General features: G+C 41.9%; 1 protein-coding gene across 1 annotated transcript in view; it reads left to right on the top strand.

The window, feature by feature from the left end:
- Positions 1 to 21357, top strand: part of MNAT1 (MNAT1 component of CDK activating kinase) — a 386226-nt gene that overhangs the window by 113788 nt on the left and 251081 nt on the right. Inside the window, exons 4-5 of the mRNA XM_069207410.1 lie at positions 4208 to 4311; positions 19215 to 19355. Of these exons, the coding sequence (XP_069063511.1) occupies positions 4208 to 4311; positions 19215 to 19355 (245 nt within the window). The remainder of the gene's footprint in view (positions 1 to 4207; positions 4312 to 19214; positions 19356 to 21357) is intronic.

The raw sequence follows: 21357 nt of genomic DNA, 5'->3' as shown, positions 1-21357 counted from the left end.
TTAAGTAAAGAGACTGTGCTCCATTGTACTACTAGTGACCTCCATATGATTCCAGATTCTGGTGGGTTCTGTGGCCCTTATCCTTCTTGACTTGTCAACAGTGTTTGACACGGTTTCACAAACCATTGTTCTAAACAGGCTTTGTCTGTTAGCTATTTGAGGGAAAGTACGGGTATGGTTTGAATCCTTCCTGAATTCTAGAAAGCAAGTTGTCCAACTCCCACTTTAACGTTCCAAGTTCAGAGACTTGACTTGAAATGTGGCGTCCCCCAGGGCTCGGTCATAAGCCCCACGCTAATGAACATAAACTATGCTCCACTGGCGAACTTGTGTGCCTGATTTGGTATCAGTTTTAGGAATATGCAGACTACATCAGAGCATTGTGTTCATGGATGGAAACCCCAACTTTTTACAGGATCAATTTAAATAATGTCTAGTTGAGGTGGCCAGCTGGTAGCAATCCACCTCCTTCCTTCTTAATTCTGACAAAAATATGGCCCTGGTGTTCCGGAGCTGCTCCTACCGGCCCATTTTTTGGTGGCCTGAATCCCTGGGCACCATTCCCACCTGGCAACAAATGTTCTTAATTTGGGAGTCTTTTTCCACCCCAAGATGTCCTTGGAACCACACATCCGGAAACTCACAGCAACCAGCTTTTTCATCATGAGGGTTTTAAAGAAAATCTTTCCACTTATACTGTTAACATCTAGACAACTGCTAGAGCAATTATTGATTGTCCATAGGTTAGACTACTGTAATGCAGTATACGTAGGCCTTACAGACTACTTAATGCTCATATTGCAGTTAATTGAGAATGCACTACAAGACTTATAGTAGGTGTACGTAAACATGACAATACTTCAGTCCATCTCAAAACCTTACACTGGCTCCCTGCTCAGAAATGTAGCCTCTTCAATGTCTTCTGCTTTTGCCACAAGGCAATGTTCCCTACTCATTGCCCCAACTACATCATCTTAATGTGTACACAACACAATCCTGCCAGACTGCTGTCTCATCCTGTCCATTCAGAGATGCCTTCTGAGTTATTATGGCACAAGCTTGGAACAAACTTCCATCCGCGATTCATGCTAAACCTAGTCTTTAAAACACGTTTTGTTTCAATAATCGTAGCCCCACCCCAGTTTTACTATAGCTGACTGACTCTGTTCCCTTTGCATGGGTTTTCACTTCAGCACCAGGATACCTTTGGGTAACCTTGTGTGTTTTGTAAATTAAAATAGAAATAGGAGTTGCAGAAATGAGTCAGTGACAATGGTATCCTCCCATTGGAGCAGACTGAATTTAGGTGGGGTGTGACTCCATGAATAAAGTGCAGGCTTTCTCTATGATGGCTCAATCTGCTATAAATGTCTGACAAAGGGCCCTGTTTGCGTGTGTACTTGTTTACTCCTAGGAATTTATTAAAGTAAGAGTAGAGTTCCTCTAAACTTTGTGTGCAAAGTTCTTTTCCATCTGCAGTATACAAACAATGCAGTGCTGGATCACTGGGTCAGTCTCCTCAAATTGGTTACCTGATGGACCTTTTTTCATCAACTTGAGAGGTAAAGAGAGTTAGCATTGTACAAACAATTTCCAGATACCATTGTAACACATTTGGCTACACAATAAGGACTAGGAATCGAGAATAGAGTTAAGGAGTTTTATTGGAAGTCAACAGTCGGGTTAATATAAATCAGTCTCAAAACATGCTTTAAATATACAAGATTACAAGATAACCAAATCTCCTGAAGAAGTTTTTGCGCATCAGCATAAGGTAAACCAGGAGTTCAGTTACAGCAATACAGAGTATTAGCAATAAATTCTAGTGCACAGAGAAGTCTCCAGTCTTCTCTCCTAAACATGAGTAATATCTAAGCTCATCTAGCTTATAGGACAAATTTGGTCAAAAGTAATTTTCTCTAAAAAGGATCACAAAAAGTTGGAGAAATTCTGAAAAAGGATAAAAATATATCCACATGCATATAAAAGGGAAGGTGAAGCGTTGTAGAAGCACGGTCAAGAGTAATAATTAAGTGTTAGCCTTAAGGGCAAAAATGGGGAAAAAGCATAGCGGTCTCAAAGTCCAAAGGGTATCTGCTCAAACAACCTGTGAGAACTCCAGTTAATGCCGCACAGATCTTCTAAACTAAGTATCATCAGGGGTTCCATTGTCCTTTCCATTCTCACGCAGCAACATTTGCAGATTCTCCCAGAGCTGTCCTGAGAAGGATATCGACCTTTGATACCTGATACATTATTGAATAGGGACTGTCAGTTAACGTTGTCTCTCCATGTTCCTCCATCAAGGTCCTTTTCTCTGACTCTCTATGACTAATACAGTGTTGCATCTAACTCAAGCTTACAGTCTGTTTGAACGTACCTGCAAAGAAAAACATGCAAGCAGGAATGGAAAAACACTATTTCATGCTGAAAGAAATTACGGCCTACTCATGTCATGTTAAACGTATAATGTAACAGTGCACATTCAATCCGTGTCATTTGTGCGCATGTAACTAAAAAATTTATGAAAATGTCAGGACATCAATTAAAATTAAATTCATGTTACGGTTTAGGTAAATGCAATACAACCATGAGTACTCAAAAATAAATGTAACTAAGAACTACATTATGAAGTCAGAACACACAAAGTATGTGGTGCTAAGTGCACATATAAATAGAGTATTTATGATGTGTATGGGTGAAGCCAAAATTTACACTGCTCTGCAGTCATCATACATTCAACTACCGTAGGGGTGCAATACTCCTTAAATGTTCCAGTAATCTATATTTTTATGTACATATGATAATATATTATGTTCTACTTGGAGTCAATAAACTAGAAATAGTTTCATCATGTGAATTTTGAGGAATTACCATGGAAACGAGGAGTGGCCAAGAGATTAAAAGGCAAATTGTCATCACTGAACTATACAATCCTTCACCGTTACTGAGAGTTACTAGGACTAACCATAGAGCCAGTACTTGGAGAAACTAAAGCAAAAATCATTACCTCATTCCTTTATTGAGCTACAGCGTTCTGAGGTAGCATCTTCTTTAGGCAGTACTATTCATGCTTTTAAGTTTATCTAAATCCAGTCCCCAAAGACCAGCTGAGATGGAATTAAGTGTGATGAGAATGAAGTTCTCGTTGGACGTAGAGTACTTGAAGTATGTTTTTAAATTGTATCAGACTGCAGACACAAACTTGACGGGCTTGATCTGGAATGAAACCATGTCAGACTACAGCTTATGGCATGCTCACAGTTTGTTTATTGCAAAAATTTGGTTTGCCAAAATTAAGATCACTTGAGATAGTATATGAAGTCTTTAAATCTCACTTGACATCTGAGATATGTCTCTTTTGGAGGACTGACCGGCTTTTGAAAAACTGAAGAGAAATAAATATAAAGTGAACTCATTAAATTAATTAACATTGCAGCTTTCTTTATTGACCGTTTTACACAAATATATCTGGTACAAATTCTTTATTATTCCCTTTATGTGTAAATCACTTCTGGAATTTGGAGGTCATGTGTAACAATCCTCAAATAAGAGGCTAAAGGCCTGTATATTTTCTGACAATAAGCTCGGGTTTTTGTCAGGCGCATGTTGTATCTTCCCGGGCTTCTTATAGAAGGAAAGATTCTGGTGGCACCCAGTATTTAAAGCTTTATCCATTTAGAATAGTAAAGGTGCTGGTGTTACTGTTAAGGGAGGTGACAATGTTCCACTTGATGCTAGAACTGTCGAGTTTGTAGATAGTATTGAAACAATACTGAAATTATTTTAAGATCTGTGTACACAACTGTTCATATGCTTACGCTCAAATATCTTTGCAGCAAATGTATTTTTAGGCTTTGAAATATATTCTCTTTATTTTGTATTTTAATTGTACTTGTTTTATTGTAAAGGTTTTATTAAATAAACAATGCATATTAGTTTCTAATATCACGCAAGGTAAAATGTCTTTGAAATATGTGAACATTTATGAAAATAATTATTAAGTAGTGAGTAGTGCTTTGCTAATCCCAGAGATACTGGGACAGCTTCAGATTTTCCCACATCATATCTGTAGCATCTTAAGTTCTTTTTGAAGGAACTTTGGTATTCTCAGGGGAGACTTGTTAGGTTAGAGCTTATTGTCAGATGTAGCACACCATTATGTAGTTTCATCTCTTGCTTTTTTCCCTTCCTTCATGCGTTGTAGTCTTTAACTTGACCAACAATGTGGATCTTGAAAATACAAAAAAGAAAATGGAAATGTACCAAAAGGAGAACAAAGAAGTCATCCATAAAAATAAGATAAAGTTGGTAAGTTACCAGTATGTGCTTTTCATTTTCTAATTGGGGTGTCTTCAGGGTATGAGGGAGAGATCTGATGAGGCGCAATGTTTGTGAAGTTTGGATGCACAGGGGACAACTTGATAATTTGTTGTATGTGCAGTACTATGATGGTCTCCAGACTTAAATATTTGTTTGTTTACCATTTCCCTCCTTAAGGTGTTGAGACCATTTAATACCGTCCCATGGTTTGAATCCTCTTGCAGAGCTCTGCTGCCCTTCGAGGCAAGCTCCTCATCCCCTAACAAACAGCTTAAATATTGTAAATACATTGCCTACTCTTTTACCCAGTCCACCATCCTTCAATCTGATTGGATGTCCGTGATCCCCTAATTAGATGGACAGTGAAATTGCTTTTCTTCGATTGTACATAGTCGCCTCCCTACACAACCTTCAGCTTTCAGTACAGTAAAAAAAAATTAATGAGGTTTGGCACATTTATGCCCTGCAGCAATACATATCTTTAACTCTTCATAGACCTTGAGGCCATCTACGTTTTTCTGCTTTCAGGAGTTAACTGTTCACGGGTTTTCCTCAGGGGAGCTAGCTGATCTTGTTTGATATGGTCAAGGACTTATGCATGAAGCCTTCACCATTTTTGTTCTGAGTAGAGTGATTGGACAAATGTGTGTTAGCAGGCGATCACATCAGCCAGTCTCACCATCCTATTGGAAACGGTGACAGTTGCTAGTTTAGTGAAAGCTGGTTACACACAGCATTGTTTATCTGTATACTGAGGGATTTTCTTTTATTTTGTAGAATATCTGGATACTGAGGGCAGATGGGATTCTAATTATTACTTGTCTTGGCTTTGAAAGGTTTATTTGATTACGGGAATATATGTATTCAGTGGCGGTTTCTACACGAGGGCGTCGGGGCTCCGCCCTCGTAAACATAACCAAAAAAAAACAAAAACTCCCCTAACTCCCAGTCCCTCCCTAAAAAGAAATGTACACACCTCTTTCTTGCTTGGGGCTGGGCCACGTCATTTTAGACTGGCAGGATCAGGCCAGGCCCTCCCTCCCTGACTGAGTCTATGCTTGCCGGGCGGATAAGCTCACAGCCTGAGGCCTGTGAGGTCATCAGCTCGGCACAGACATAGCTCAGAGGACCAGTCTCCACCCCCTAATGACGTGGAAATAAACTTAGCCCCGGGCGCTTCAGGTTAAAGCCCTGTAGCGCTAGGGGCTTCACGTCAGTCAGGGCAGTAGAGGATCGTCACCCCACCCTTTCCCAATTTGTCACGGAGTATGGGTGTAGCCCTGTGACAAGTTGGGAAATGGTGGGCGGGGCTTCAGGAAGGCAGAAAATCGAGTCTGCGCACTGCGCAGCTAATGCACTGGCAAACACGAGGTGTTTGCTTCCCGGGCCTCCTGCTCCTGAGCAGCCCGCACCAGCAGCAGCACGGCTTCCAGGTGGTGCCTCGTGGCCGTGCTCCGGGCCGGCACCGCTGCCACCCTCGCCTTTCTGCTCTGTCTTGCCCCCAGAGGACGATGAGGATGGCACCTGCCTGCCCCCCGGCCTTCCGCGACCGTGACTCAGGCTAAAAGTAAGGTATTGTACATGTTCGCTGTCACACTGAAAAATATGGTAATTTGCCTTTCTTTATAGCGGTTCATGCCACACTTCTGCAGTTTTTAGGCACTATAAATAGCAACTTTTTAAAATTAATAACAAGTGTAATGGTAGGGTGTAATTTATTGACTGTAAAAAGAAACCTGCTGAGTTTGCCTTGCGAAGATTTGCGCTCTTGACATCAGAAGTCAGCTGTGACTCTTAGCTTTCAGGACCTCATTAAGAGGGAGGCGGAATTTGTTTGCGCTGATGCTGGAGGAGTGAAATTCATGATTCTGGCTATTATGACTTTTCTTCCACGAATTCAGGATGAAAACCAGGACATGGGAAGACAGAGGTTCCCTTTTCTAATCCTGGGGGCTGGGGGGAAACGGATGACATTTGTATGCTTCTTAGCTGCAGGTGCAAAGTAAAGGTGGGTGTGTGTTTGGGTCGGGTAGAGGCTGACGTGGACGCGGTCGCGGTCAGGGTATATGGGTATAACTGCAGAGGAAGTGTTGTCTGCCTCTCCCAAGCTCTGCTGTGTGCGGCCTGTGGAGGGAAAAATTGGAGGTGAACACAGCTCTGAGCCCTTTTACTGACGTGGGACTAGCCTTAAACTGGAGGGGTAACTGGAAGGGGCTGGCGCGAGGCCTGCTTTGTGTGAGCTCCGCATGCTCCATACATGCTGTTGTCGGGATCAGGCAGTGGCTGAATTGTGCTGCTGCTCTCTACCCCGCCGCGTTTTACAGTTTGAACAACTGCACCCATTGAAACTGGACCCAGAAATATCGGGAATGGAGTATGCAGACCCAGTATTCCTTGTCCCAGAGACACCAGGCTACTCAGAATAGCAACATTTATTTCACCTGCCGTTATTGCTTCGAGGAGAATTGCGCCATTTATAATGAGGGCCTCAGACTTTCCAGTTTTAAACCATAGATGAATGGTTTAGTGAAAGTGTAAATGTATGGGTGGAAGATTGGGTCTATGAGCAAAAGGGAGGATGGATGGGTGTATGTCTGACTGTCTGAAATGGTGGGTGGATGAGTGAAAGGGTGGATGAATAGTTAGTGGATGAGTGAAAAGATGAATGGATGAGTGAGTAAAAAGATGGGTGAGTGAAAGTGTAAATGGAAGGGTGGATGGATGAATGAAAGGATGGATAGCTGACTAAAAGTGTGGATGGATGAGTGGAAGGTAGGATGGATAAATGAAAATATGATGTAAAAATAGATGAGTGAAAGAATGGATGAATGTGTGAAAGGGAAGATGGGTGAGTGAAAAGTTAGATGGATGGATGATGAGTGAAAAGCTGAATAAATGGATGAGGGAAAGGCTGAATGGATGCCTGAAAGGGTGGATGGCTGAGTAAAAGGATAGGTGGATCGAGGAATGGATAGGTGAAAGGATGGAATAGTGGATTGCTAGGTTTGGAGATGAGTGAGATATCAACCCTAAAACGTCTTGATGCTGTACACATTGCTAAAGAAGGAAGTCAGGCTTGCCTACAAAGCCAGGTGAATGAAAGCTATTTTGGTTCTTTTTATTTTAAAAAATGTATCTCAATTTTGTTAAATAGGATTTGCAGAAGAAAGGGAAATTGCTACTAACCTCCTGAAAAAATGCGCACGCCCATCCCCCTCGCGCTAATCCCAGCCCCACCAGTCACAAACCTCAGCAGCCGCCACTGTATGTATTTTGAATGTGTATGTCTTTTGGAGACTAATTCTAACACAGCTATTATTATGCATTGATTAAAGCTTACCAAAAGATTCCAGTTAAATTTTCCTGACAGTCTTGAGCTCAAAATGTGTTCGAGTCAAATTCCTCAAGTCATGTTTTAGTACAACCCGTGCAGGGTCTTTGAAATATAGTGCTATTGTTTAACCTATTTTCCAGAGAAATCTTTTTTCCCTCAAAGCATGTATGCATTAGTAGCTACTAAGATCTGCAAGCCTGTCACCTGGACATCGAGACTGCCACTTGTATCATCTATTTGACCTATAGAGCCAGTGAACAAGGAAGGAAAGCACAGAGGAACATACCCCTTAAGCCCATACGGCACCACATGGAACCTGACCCTGCTCACCAAATACAAAGAAAGTGTTCTGTACATTCATGATGTAAGAATGTCTGTATCGTTAATACATACACCTGGAACACAAAAGAGATGTGAGAGCTTTGTCTAATTTGCCTTTCTCAGTGTTAAAAATCGCGCCTGAATAATTAGAGGACAATGAGCAGTTTTTCTCCAGTAATCAATCCTGTATTTTCTCTTGTTAGTGACAAAACCAAGAGTAGCCAAACCTCTCTGCTTCTTAACAGTAAAAATGGCAGGTATGTTGTAAATTTTAAATAGTGACCTTTTAGATTGAACCAATGGAAGGATGTCTCTGAGATCACAGAAGATTGGTTTTAGTGCCACGTGTATCAAACGGGCGGTGCTAGGAAAGAGAGACAGTACTACACAACTCTTTCCCTAAAGTGCATGTAAAAAGGGCACTTCATTGACAGCTGCACATAACCAGAATTAAGGTTCATTGCCTTAAAAACGTTTAACCGTTGTGATACAGTCCAGCTAATGTTAGACTGTGGCCAGTGCCCGATTTAGGGCAGTGCTACTAGTACCGTCACACCTGGTGGCAAGGTCAAGGAGGCACCTTCTGCATGACAGGCTGAACCAAGATAAGAACAGCCTGTCAAGTTCTTTGTGTGTGTGGCTAATTACAAAGGTTTGCTAACTCTGGTGGTTTCTGCGCTTGAGGGATAGATCTCGGATTTGTATAGTCACAATTTTTAATTTTGGTATAGTATCATGGGGGTTAATGGTCCTGCTGCAAAGCAATAGTGTGACATGCAGATCAGAAATTAGTATTTTATGTAGATGGCTTAGTCACTTATTGCTTTTGTCACACATTCTTTGTTACTTGGATTTCATAAGTAACAAACCTTCTAATATAGCACATTGGGCTACGAACAGGCATCAAAGTGCTGCATGCAAATGGAAAAGCATGGGTTTAAAACCTTGTTGTTTTTTCGATTCCATCTTTTGTTATTTCAAGGTTGCTAAAAATGGTTCTTTTCGGTAGCAATACAATTTTAATAGTTTTCCACCCCAATCATTGTGTTACGTTTATGGGGCTTATTTACTAACAATGTGTGCCTGGTTTGCGTCACAAAAGTAATACAAACCCAGTGCAAAGCATTGCTTTGGGGCTTACTTTCCAGTACGAATCTGGATTTATGTTGCCCTCAAGTAACGCAAAGTAGCACTATGTGCTATGTTATGTCAAGTAGGCATACCATGGGTGGTATGTGGATGTTCCAATGCCCTCAGCCATGGATTCTGACCCTAACCCCTATATACAAGTGTTGGTAGACAAAACATGTACGCCTGCTCGAGGCAAGTGTAGAGTTGGAGAAAATAATTATTTTCTACAAATCTTTCCAACTTTGCACCATTCAGCACACATACAAAGTGGTAAAGTGTTACACTATGTCAAAGCATAGAATTTTGTAATACATGTGTACCCTTCGTAGTATAAAATCTAAGCTCGGCATCACTCAGCTACAGTTGCACTACGATGCAAGGGTTGGTACATTGGAGCAAGGCATCCCAAGGGACAGCAGCACTAGAGGAGAGAGCAACATATATGTTTACATATGAGACAGTGGTGCTCTCAATTTTTAATGCAATGCAGCATAATACATTTGGTTAGTGTGCTTCATAAAAACGTAGTTAAACTGCCCCTTCTTTTCTCGGGACCAGGCACTCTTAGCATATATAATGCCTGGCAGGATAAAGGACATATGACTCCTACACCTTGTAGTCATTGTCTTAGGTAACATGTCCTTGGATTGGGACAAGACTGAAGGTTATTGCCTCAGAAGATTATTAGGGCTCCCAAAGAGTGCAATAGTTTGAGCTATCAGGATGGAATCCCACCAAAATTCATGAAATTGTATCCAACACTTGTTCAACAGAATAAGGTTCTCATCACAGATCTCCAAGCATCTGAAATGGCCTTTCATCCGGGTGGTTCTAGGTAAGGTATGAATCTGTTTGGAATTCCGCGCATGGGTTCAAATACTATACATGGACCTCAGAGCGACAGTCAGAATAAATGGTGCAGTATCCAAGGAATTTGCTCCTGGACTTGCAACCTGACAGGGCTGCCCACTCTCCCCTTGGTGTGTGCCATGGTGGGGAAACCACTGGCCAACTGGATGAGGTGTGTTGCCCAGTTCCGAGGGATCAAATGGGAATCGTACTGGGAGAACATTACCTCCTTATAGGCAGATGATCTCCTTTTTTATGTAACAGAGCAGGATAGCTCACTTCCTAGATTGTTAGAAATGTTTACTATACTTGGCGACTATACAGGAGTCTGCATAAATTGGCACATGTCCATGGCATTCCCGCTTACACTGTGGAACCCCTTGGCACTGTGGGGTAGTCGCTAGCCATGGTAGGCAGCGGGCTTTAAGTACTTGCGGGTTTACGTCACTACGGACTGCTAAGTGTTTATGCGGTACAACCTAGAGACAATTCTTGAAGACTGTAAGGCAGATATAGCCCATTGGACAAGGTTGCCACTGTCCTTAATGGCACTGGTGGCTCTTTATAAAATGATATTGCTGCCAAAATTCCTCTACATACTGCAGAAAACACCCTATGACATTTCTCCATCCTTTTTTAAGCAAGTCGATCGCATGACCCTTCAGACCTTTTGGGGTTGGGTGCCCCTAGGATCACCCTACAAACATTGACGAGACCCATTTACGGCGGCGGCACAACCTTCCCCAAACTAAAGATTTACTATTGGGCATCACAACTTCTCACAATCAATGACTGGGTGTTTGCAGATCTGTGGTAGCTGGAGACACAGGCTGATAGGACGACTGTGACTGTGAGGGAATACCCTAGAAAGCAGTACTGTGGGGTAGGTGGTTGGAGACTGATACTGATGGCCCTGGTCATGAGAATCTGGCAAGAAGCCACGTGGACATTGGGCTGGCAGCGGCGGCTCATGTTGGAGACACCACTATGGGACTCTGCCTTGTTCCCAGACTTGACTAAACTGCAAAGTTTCTGAAAATGGCATTTCAGATCTTCGGGAAATATGGGACCTTGCTGGTCCGCTCTCTTTTGATGAAATACAACACCAGTTTGAGCTGGCCGATACCCAGTGTTACTGTTATGTGCAACTTAAGCATGAACTGACGGTACGCATGAACTTGCCCCCTCGTGGATTCTCTGGAGGACGAATTTCCCGCTGGAGTTTCGACTCCTGGCGGTGCCACCCTGAAAACATGCCATCTCCCAGATTTACCAGACACACATTTCCATAGTCATGGCTTACTTGTGGCCCTGAAATCTAAATGTAAGTTTGACCTAGGGCTGTTGGATGCTGGAGATTGGGAGGAGGCCTGTAGATACCAAAGAGATGTTATGTTACTGTGTTTTATATAGGGCTCGTACACCAAACAGTTTCACAGCGCTGAAGGGAAACTAGAAAAGAGACACTGAGTGGCAAGTGTTAATTATTGTAGGCTTGCCTGAAAAGCCACGTTTGTAATGCTTTCCTGAAAGATGGATAACTGTTGGCAGATCTTATTGTACGGAAATGCGTTCCATAGTTCGGAAGCAACTCCTGAAAATCAACCCCACCCAAACGCTTTTGCTTGAAGTTGGGTACTGGCAGCAAGCTCTGTTGACCAGAGCGTTAGGGATGGTGTGGACTATACTTCTGAATTCGAGAGCGAATGAAGAAAGGACTATTGCAGTGAAGAGATTTAAGAATTATGCAACCAACCTTGGAGGTTATTCTTTGTTCAATGCCTAGCCAATGAAGATTCATTATCAGGGAGGTGATATGACAGGGTTTAGGTTGTTTGTGGATCAGGCAAACAGCTTGATCCTGAACTATTTGCAGTCTTTCAATGAGTCCTTTCGGAAGGCCAGCATATAAGGAATTGGCATAGTCCAACTTTGACAACATTAGGGCGATGACAGGCTCTACAAGAGCGTGAAAGGTGAGAAATTAGGCAATATTCTTTATTCTCCTGAGAATTATGAAAGAAGAGGATTTAACTGATTCAGTTTGAGGTTTCGGCGATAGGTCCGAGTCATTGGTGTTCCCGAGACTTTTTACCATTTTTTTGGAGTGGGGGGAGTCCCTCCTAGTTGGGCAGGCCAGAGTGACTCGGTCTAGTATTCATGCCTATTTTTGGTTATGATGATCTTAGTTTTATCCGTATTTACTTTTAGCTGATTGCTATTCATCCACTCCCGGATGAACAGCATGGTTGTTTGATAATGCTCCTTAGACTCGTGGGAATTTTTTCAATTAGAAAAGTAGTTGTGTATTCTCCATGTAGTTGTAAATTTTACAGTTCTTTTTTTTTTATGTGCATGAATGAGAGACGAATGTAAATGTTGCAGAGGTGGTGGGATAAGGAAGATCCCTGAGGTACTCTGCAGTCTGGTTGAACCTGAGAGGACATGAACGTGGTTAGGCGGACCGCCTGAGTTTGGTTTCCTAAGAATGAGGCAATCCAATCAAGTGCTAAACCCCTTAATCCAGTGGCCCTGACACGGTCCACCAAAAGGTTGTGGTCCACCGTGTCAAAGGCCGCTGATAGGTCATGTAGCACCAAGGCATGAGTGTTGCCATGGTCGCTTTCTCCTTGCATATTATCCAATACTGAGAGAATGACTGCCTTAGTCGAATGAGCTGGAAGAAAGCCAGCCTGACAGGTGTCCAAAAAATGGGTTTCCTCTCAAAAGGAGCAGAGGTTATGTACCACCGGCATTTCAAATATTTTAGCTAGGTAGGGCAGGAGAGAGACAGGGAGGTAGTTGCCGTGATCAAATCAGGCTTCCCGTCTCTTCTAGCTGAAGATTCTCCATAGGGCATATTTCACCAGAACACGTTTATTTAGGATTGGGATGCGTAATAATGACAGATGCCTCAGTGGTAAAAATGAACTCTGATCCACACCATATGGGAGTGTCTTTTGATACAGGCGTTCTGGTCTAAAATAATACATACTGTCCCATGTCATGGGAGATCTCTTGAATCTAACCCCTCAGTTGGTAGTCCTGGGGATTTGGAGTGATCAGATCCACCCCAGATATACTCTACTCTTTTACAATTTTGTTCTGATGGTGGCCATGAGAGACGTTGTACAGATGTAGGGTAGTGGGACGGCTGCCGGAGTGACCCGATGGGTGCAAAATATGGACTGGTGCATGCAGGCGATATACCAAGCTAGTGGAAGTTCCCAAATATTCTTTAAAGTGTGGTATTAGTGGAGCAAACATAGAGACTCTGGATTGTAGTCCAGGCGGCTGCTGGTCGGAGTGGGCCTAAGTAGATGTCTGGGACTGCTGACCTGGGGCCCATCCAGACCTATATGGGTGAGAGGCTTTTGCTTTACTTGAATTGTATGGAGCTGGCAGATCCCTGATTGTAATGTATGATTTTGTACTGTGCCTAGAGATTGCCAAAGATGGGCGGCTCCTCCGCTACAGTGGAGGCGTGTCGCCCCCCTCCCAGCAGCAGCTGCAAACCCTTTAATACAAAACAATAATAAACTATGTTTATTATCGTTTTGTAGTAAAAGAGGCGGGCCACAGACTGATGAGCACTGAGGAGAGTGCACTCTCCTCAGAGTGCATATGTGTTTGGCCGGCCGTTGCAGGCCGGCCTAACACACATGCACAATGTGCTCTCTCCAGGCCGGCACTGTGTTGCCAGGCTGGAGAGAGAGCATGCACAGGCTTTTAGTCTGCCTGGGAGTGCCCTGGCTGGGTGCTCCCAGACAATCCTAACGCTGCTCTGAGCAGCGTGAGGAATGGCCCCAAGGCAGGCTAGGAGCCTGTGCCTGCAGTGAACTCAAGGACTAAGGTGCGGAGCAGCGCAGCACGGCGCGGCACGGAATTAAGGTAAGATTTTTTTAACACAATATTTTACATTTTATTTCTTCCCCCACCACACGCCCCACTGCCCCGCCCTTCTCCCTCCCACAAGCTGCCACTCTTGCCAACTGTGGTTGTTGTTATGCCTTTGCAAGATTGTTCAATAAAAAGAATTTTAAAAAAAAAGACGTTTTAGTCTGTAAAAAGCAGTTCCATGTTTCAGAAGCAAAGATGGGGAGAAACACTGTCCTAACCCAACAATAAGGTTCATTAGATTATGAAGATAAGCTAGTTGGGGAGGACTTGAATACATTATTGGAAAGTGGACAGATTGGACCAAATACTATAAATGATAGATTGCCACAAAGATTGCCAAGACATTTTGCCAAATGATTGCCAGGAGTGTTTCACCAAAAAGACAGTTGCAATTCTAAAATAACAGAAGACTGAGAACTGATCCAAGCGAAAAGCTTGGGCTTTTAAAATGGAACTTGGCTCAACTGGGTGCTTACCGTTTCAGAATACAGGGAGAATAGGAGATGAAAAAATAAAATAAGGAAATCTTTAGAAATAAAATGTGTTGTGTTTTTGGAGGCAATGCTAAGCACAGAAAACTTTGCTGGAAAGGATCATTTGTCAGATGAAAGGTACAAATATGATGTAATGAAATTAACAATCAGTCGACCTATACGATAAACAAGATATAGTTCCCTATACTAATCCACGACTAAATCCTTTTGGGTTCCGGAGTAGCGTGCTACTCGCCGAAAAGTGCTTCGACGCCTTGTCAGGGGTAGTAAGCGCTATATAAATATGATTACAATACAATACAATATAGCAAGCAGAACCACCATCTCAGAGAACAGCTACAAATAGTATACACCTCGAGGGCGAGTAGAATATGTAGGATATGCAGAGTGATGATTTGGAGGCATTTCAAACTGAAATGCCAAAGAATACATTATTTTCACTGGGAAGCAAAGCAGAATATTTCCTTTGTCATGGATTGTCTGAGCGAAATTTGTTTAAAAATCACCAAAATGCTAGTAAACACTGGCTACGAGGGGAAAAACCCTCAGTTGGGTGTGGTGTTCACAAGTGTAGGACTTGCAAAATAAGTCAACAAGGAGTGTTATAAGAGGAAAGACATTGCAATGCTGCAATAGTGAAATAAGTACACAAAACATCCAAGAAGATGATAACAGGCATGACATTTATGAGCAACTGGGAAGATCAGTCTCTCTTGAAGGGAGGAAGCATTTCAACAGAAAAAGGGGAATTGTGTGGATTCCATAGAGAAGGTGTCAGGTAGACTGCAATTTGATTAGAATGGATCTGAAACATGCATCAACATGTAGCTAAGATTAAAATCAGAAAAATCTGAAAGTTTCTGCATAAACTGTCTTTGCTGACATCTAAGTGAATTTAGAGCAGGTACCCTCAGAAACAAACACTAAACATCATGTGTAGACGCCTGGGTGTAGGCGAGCTGCTAGGACAAAATGACAAAGAAAATTCAGTGCCTTTGAATACAAATAATTTGGCAATCAATAAGATGCACTTGTGGAGCATAATGACATTGATTTAGATTATAGATCATCCATCCCAGATACAGAAACATTTGATAGTAGGATAATGTTTTTTGAGGATTAATATCTCTCATCACAGAGTGCTTCACATATGTTTGAACATGCAGATATAATCAGCCTTACGGTCTTACTATAAGCTGTGGACATTTTTGCAAGACTTGGTTCTGTATTAAGAGCATTTATTGCAGGGACATAAGTCATGCTTTACCCAGGAATATTCAACCCACCTGTGTACATTTATCCTAAGAAATATTCTCCAATTGAACAAAAATTGAAGATCTCAGTAAGTGGCTGTAACATATGACCTCACCCACAGTAAATCTGCTTCAGGGATCTGAGCATTAAAACAAATCAGCTCATCTTGCTGACTGGCACAGCATGAAACACGAACAAGGACATTCCTCTTTAATAGCATTTCTGTAGAGGAAATACACCCATCCATGCTTATTTAAGACCATAAGAGTTGGAACTTCTCTTCTTTGTGTGTGATCTCCACAGACACGTTCGCAGAATAACCTCTTTTCCCCAGTGACTAATTTTCCTATTGAAAATTTTAGGGCAGAGAAAAAACGTTTGAATTGAGGATGCAAATGCATCAGTTGACTAACGGTTTCACAAAAATCCTGTCCATCAATACATTCATCAGAAGACATATTCAGCATGATACCTTGTTTGACTCTTCCTCCTTTTCAAATGTTTGATTGAACGTAAATCCCAATGAGGTAGATGCAGAATCAGTAGAAGCATAGTCTCATACATTTGTTTTGTTCATCAAAATATGGCTGAATATTCACATTCAAGCAGTGAGTATATTACCGCTTTAATGACTGCTTTAAATGGCGATAATGTAGAGTACATTTGAGTCAGGCACAGCAACCACAGAATTCATAGAATATTTACTGCACCATAAAAATGGGGAACAACATTAAAGGAGGCTGAAGGAGACAAAGGATGCCACTTTCTGTCTATAATGGACAATGGATATGCAGGCCCTCAAGGCCTGCTTCATATTTTTCCATAGAAATGTAAGAAAATGAATGCAGTGTGCAAAGATTTGATGCTGATCATTTCTACATACAGTGGAGGTGTTATACTTTCTGGCAGCCTTCACTACTGGTCTGTTGTGTCAATTACACTTCTCTTCTGCCCACTACACCATGCAGAACGTGGCACTGGGACAGCCCTCCTAAGCCACTGGCTAATTTAATTGTGAGTGACTTCATTCTGACCTTTCAAAAGGAGCCCATCAACACAATAAATAATCCCCTCAGGACCAGGGACTACTATGGCAATGTGTGTTTTGTGAGGTCAAAAAATATTTTTGCTTTCAGCCAATATAACAGCGAAGGGTCAGCACCCCCTCAAAAATAAAGTTCCACAAAAACCATGACAAAAAGCAAGCATTGACAAAGCCAATGCCCGACTGTTGCACTTGGCACTCTCTGCATGGTCACCCTCAAACGTTTGGCCTACAACCCTCCTGTTTTCTGAATTTCATTTATGTTGGCTTAAGGACTTTACCACTGCTAACCATTAAACATGGCAAGATTGGCTTACAGCCAGTTGGCACATTTAATTTACTTATAAGTCCCTAGTAAAGTAGTACTACATGTACCCAGGGCCTGTAAATTAAATTCTACCAGTGGGCTTGCAGCACTTATTTTGACACTTACTGAAGCAGCCTTTTAAAACATGTCCCAGGGCTGCCATTGCAGCTTATGTATAGTTTTAAACTGCCAGTTTGACTTAGCAAAATCTACCTTTTGCCAACCCTAAAACGCCCTTTTTAATACATATGTTACCCCAAAGGTAGAACCTAAACAGCTCATGGGGTAGGATGCATTGTATTTACAGAATGGACATGTACTTTTCAGTTTTACATGTCCTGGTAGTGAAAAGCACATAAATTTGTTTTTCACTACTGTAAGGCCTACCTGTCTCATAGGATAACATTTGGCTACCTCATCACATTTAATAAGTGATAACATGTTTGGAAGCAGGTAGAAATATCATGTTAGGTGTCTAAGGTATTGTAATTTAAAACATTTTCCAATAGTGAAGTTGGATTTTAAGTCACAGATCAGACAGTGCTGCTTTTAGAAAGTTGACATTTTATTTTCCTAACCATTTGGCGCCTGCATCGTATTTCCTAGGTCACATGATTAGATGGTAGTTGGCAGTTGGCCTTTGTGTATTCCTCCCACACAATAGGGGGACTGAGTGTTGGCAGGATTGGCCATCCTGGCAGGATGGTGGCAAAGCTGTGCACAGTCCCACATGCACTTCAAAAAAGACATCTCAGCCCACACACAAGGAACTTCACACAAGGCTCTTTACCCCCCCCTCATCCCTCTCCCCCTTCCCGCCTCCTCCCTCCTCCCCCGGTCATCATGGGACCAGGACAGGGACGAAGGAAATTCCACCGCTATCTGTGGGGCTAAAATTCTAGATGTTTCTTCCATTTTAAAGATGACACCAGATATATAATTAACACCCTCAGACTCACTCTTCAATTGACTTCTAGACCTATGGGGGACACTCGGAGGATTTTCTTGCAGCCTGTGGCCTGCTGTGTACTTCAAAGGACTGCTCTGCTATTTCAAGAGGACTGCCCTGCTGCCGGAAGCTTGCCCTGTACTCTCAGAGGACTGCCCCGGTGCTTGAGAACTGCTTTTCTGCTTGCTCCCTAGACTTCCAGAGTGACTCCAAGTGATAGTTTGCTGGCCTCTTGATCAGAACCTCACGTAGAGGAAAAAGCTCCAACCATCTTGAATGTGCACCAGGACCAAGGCTGAGTGAGTCCTGACCCTCGGACCCTTAGAAGAGGTGCTAAAGGTGTCTTGGGACTTTAAAAAAAAAATCACTGAGAACTAAGAGGAGATAGGTACCTACCTGCTTGCCAATCTGCCCAAGGTGCATGGCCGGTTGGCCTGACTTCTCTGTAGCTCCTGCTACCTTCTTTTCCACAGCAGCAAACCCTGTTCCGCAGCTCCTTGCAGAAGGAGTATTCGGCCTCATGGAGCCCTGCACCTTCATCCTGCTGGAGAGTTTCGACTTCTTAAAAAGAAACTAAGTCAGAACATAAAAATATTCACTGCAACTTCTTTCAGTGACTCCATGATGACACCTCCTCCTGCGACACTGCCAGCTGTCCTGCCCTGCTAATTGTACCAGACTTTTTTCCTCAAAAATTGTTCCAAGACCAAAGTTAATCAGAGAGACTGCCCCAATCCACTTTTATTATCTGAACCGTGCTTCATAACCTTTGGCTATTGCGTTCTACTTTGCCCATGTTTCACATGACTAGATGTCAGCTGTTGACGTTTTGATCTTTTACACCCTATTTTTCACTTTCAAATTTAAAAACTCATAACTCCGGTTCAATGAATTGTTTTTTTCTTCCTTTTGGTGTCAAATAATTACTTTAAATGTACTCTGTGTTTCTAAATGGATGTGGGATTTTTCTTGTTTTGTGTTTTTACTTTAATACTGTTTAAGTGCTGCATAAATATTTTACATATTGCCTCTAAGTTAAGCCTGACTGCTTTTGTGACAAGCCACCAGAGGCTAAAGCACAGGTTAATTTAGTGACTTTTTGTGATTCACCTTGACCAGGATTGTGGCTGTTGCTTGAGAAGGGCTCACACCCCCTCAGCCAACAACCCAATTTCTCACACTGACTTATTAGTTTTGTCAGTGCTTAGTATTGATACTTGCACTTTGATAGTAGCTCACTTTTGTTCCATTGTAAATTTAAATAAAGTTATCCAAAGGATATTGCAGTTTTCCATCTTTTTTATTAGACGCGAGAACAAGAAGTGTTGGAAGAAGCCTTGGAAGAGGAACGAAATGCTAATGTGCAAAGAAGAGTACTGATCCAAAAAGAGGAAAAGATGCAACAAATGCTGAAAAAGAAGAATAAACAAGCTCTTCTCGATGAGCTGGTAGGTAGCTGTTTGTTAACATATTTTAATTAGCTCGTAAAAGGGATGTTTAATTTAAAATATACATTTATTTTAAGCAGCACCCCTTCATTTGTGATTTTTCTCATGGTGACATTTGTGCCATTTTAAAGGTCAGGCAAGGATGAAATGTATGTTAAGTTTATGTATTAATCGTTTCTTCTGATCCGTTTGGTCTTTTCTAAAACTGGATCTTACAAATTTTTTTGCAACAAAAAACAATTTCTTTCTAAGTGACATTGCTCTCCAAAAACAATATATTCGTACCTGGGTTCAACCATCCCTTACTTTTTAGCAGTATCATTTATGTCGAAGATTTAATGTGGCTGCCTATCAGATCCAAACCCCCCTTCGAGAAATGTGCTGTGTGAAAAGATAAAACGTCTTTGAAGAAAAGCTACCAATGTCAGTGCGTAGCAATAAGACACTGTAGCAAATCCTGTTGCTTGGGTTACATGCCTGTGAGCTGAGACTGCGCAAGTGTCTGCTTCCATGAATAATTATTTAGAAGGTAAAACTGACCCATATACACTCACTTTGCTTAACCATAATTCGAAATATCAGCTTTGAGTGCTGTGGTGAATGGCAACACTTACCAGGCAAGTGAGGATTGAATGTGTGATGTGGGGGTACAGTGGAACTCGGAGGAAGTAGGGAGGGATAGAAAGTGTTATGTTGAGGATGTTGACTCTACGGCTCAGGTACTCAAATGCACTTTTGGATGCAACTTAAGAGTATTCCATGACTGAGAGAAGGAGTCCATGGATTTGTAGGGCGTGCCTCGCAAAGTACTTGTGAGCTCCCTTTTTGAGTTAACCTGTAGTACATTTACAACAATATAATGACTTGCTCCTGCCTCGGAGTGTCTACATAAGGTGTCATGCTCAAATTCAGGTTAAAGACCAAAAGCCTAACTAGCGCACTTTCATCCCCAGTCGTCCATAAGAGTGAAGGCAATTGACATGACTATTTGTTTTTCCCTTTATGGACAACAGGTAAACGCAAACAGTATCTGGCTTGCATTTCGGAGGTTGATATCTGGTTGAGTCTAGAAAAATCCTGGTGCCTTTTCATTATTTTCATCTCTACAGCCGTAGTTCCTTTGGTGACCACTGTACTCTCCCTTTACCTCAATATTGTGTGAGGTGGTCTGTCTATCCTCAGAGATCAGAAGATGAAAATAAAAACAAAGGTTCTTTTCACCGTGAACTAAAGGATGATCTGTTGTCTGTGAAGCCCCTTATCACCTGCATATAATGCATCAAGTACATGTTTGGAGCGTATGTGTGTAAATCAGTATTGCAGCTGACCTACTTAAGCTCATTGACTCGGCGATAGCCTGTGAAGGTGTCTTTTAAGATTTATCAGAGCCCAACTATTAATATATGTTGACATATTGTGTATTACTACTTAGAGGTGCCGCCATATGATTTTTTTTCGATGATGTGTTTTTTAAACAAATTGTATTGAATTTGTAATACATTACAACACATTCAGTTTGTACACAAGGACTTACTGTGGTAATTTTTCGGTAAATAAGAAGGCAGATGTAGTAGCATCTCCATATATGCAACAATGAAGAGGTCTGACCTACATAGAAATACCTTCTGTACATATTAGTGCAGGGAAATAAATCCTTGTACCTTCATGCAAACTATCTCACTTAATTCTGTCTATAGACATGCATCAGTTTCTAACATGATAATAGCCATGTCTACCCCTGCTCTCCCCCCTCACCGTGTCTGATGTCACCCTAATGTTGTAATTAATGGCCACCAAGTTATAGAAGAGAGTGTGTCCCTGTTGCACCTGGCCATTTTTGCAGGGTCATCCCCAATCTTTTTGTCCCCTACCTCCTAATTTTTCTGACCAGTTTTTGTTGGCTTTAGGACTCTGGGTACTTCACCACTGCCAATCAGTGCTAAAGTGCATATGCTCTGTGTGTAAATTGTATTGTTGATTGATTTATTCCTTATTGGCATAT

Source organism: Pleurodeles waltl, chromosome 9 (genome assembly GCF_031143425.1).
Source record: "Pleurodeles waltl isolate 20211129_DDA chromosome 9, aPleWal1.hap1.20221129, whole genome shotgun sequence".
NCBI lineage: Eukaryota > Metazoa > Chordata > Amphibia > Caudata > Salamandridae > Pleurodeles > Pleurodeles waltl.
Note: the sequence above shows the minus strand (reverse complement) of the source record. Positions and strands in the feature narration are given on the sequence as shown.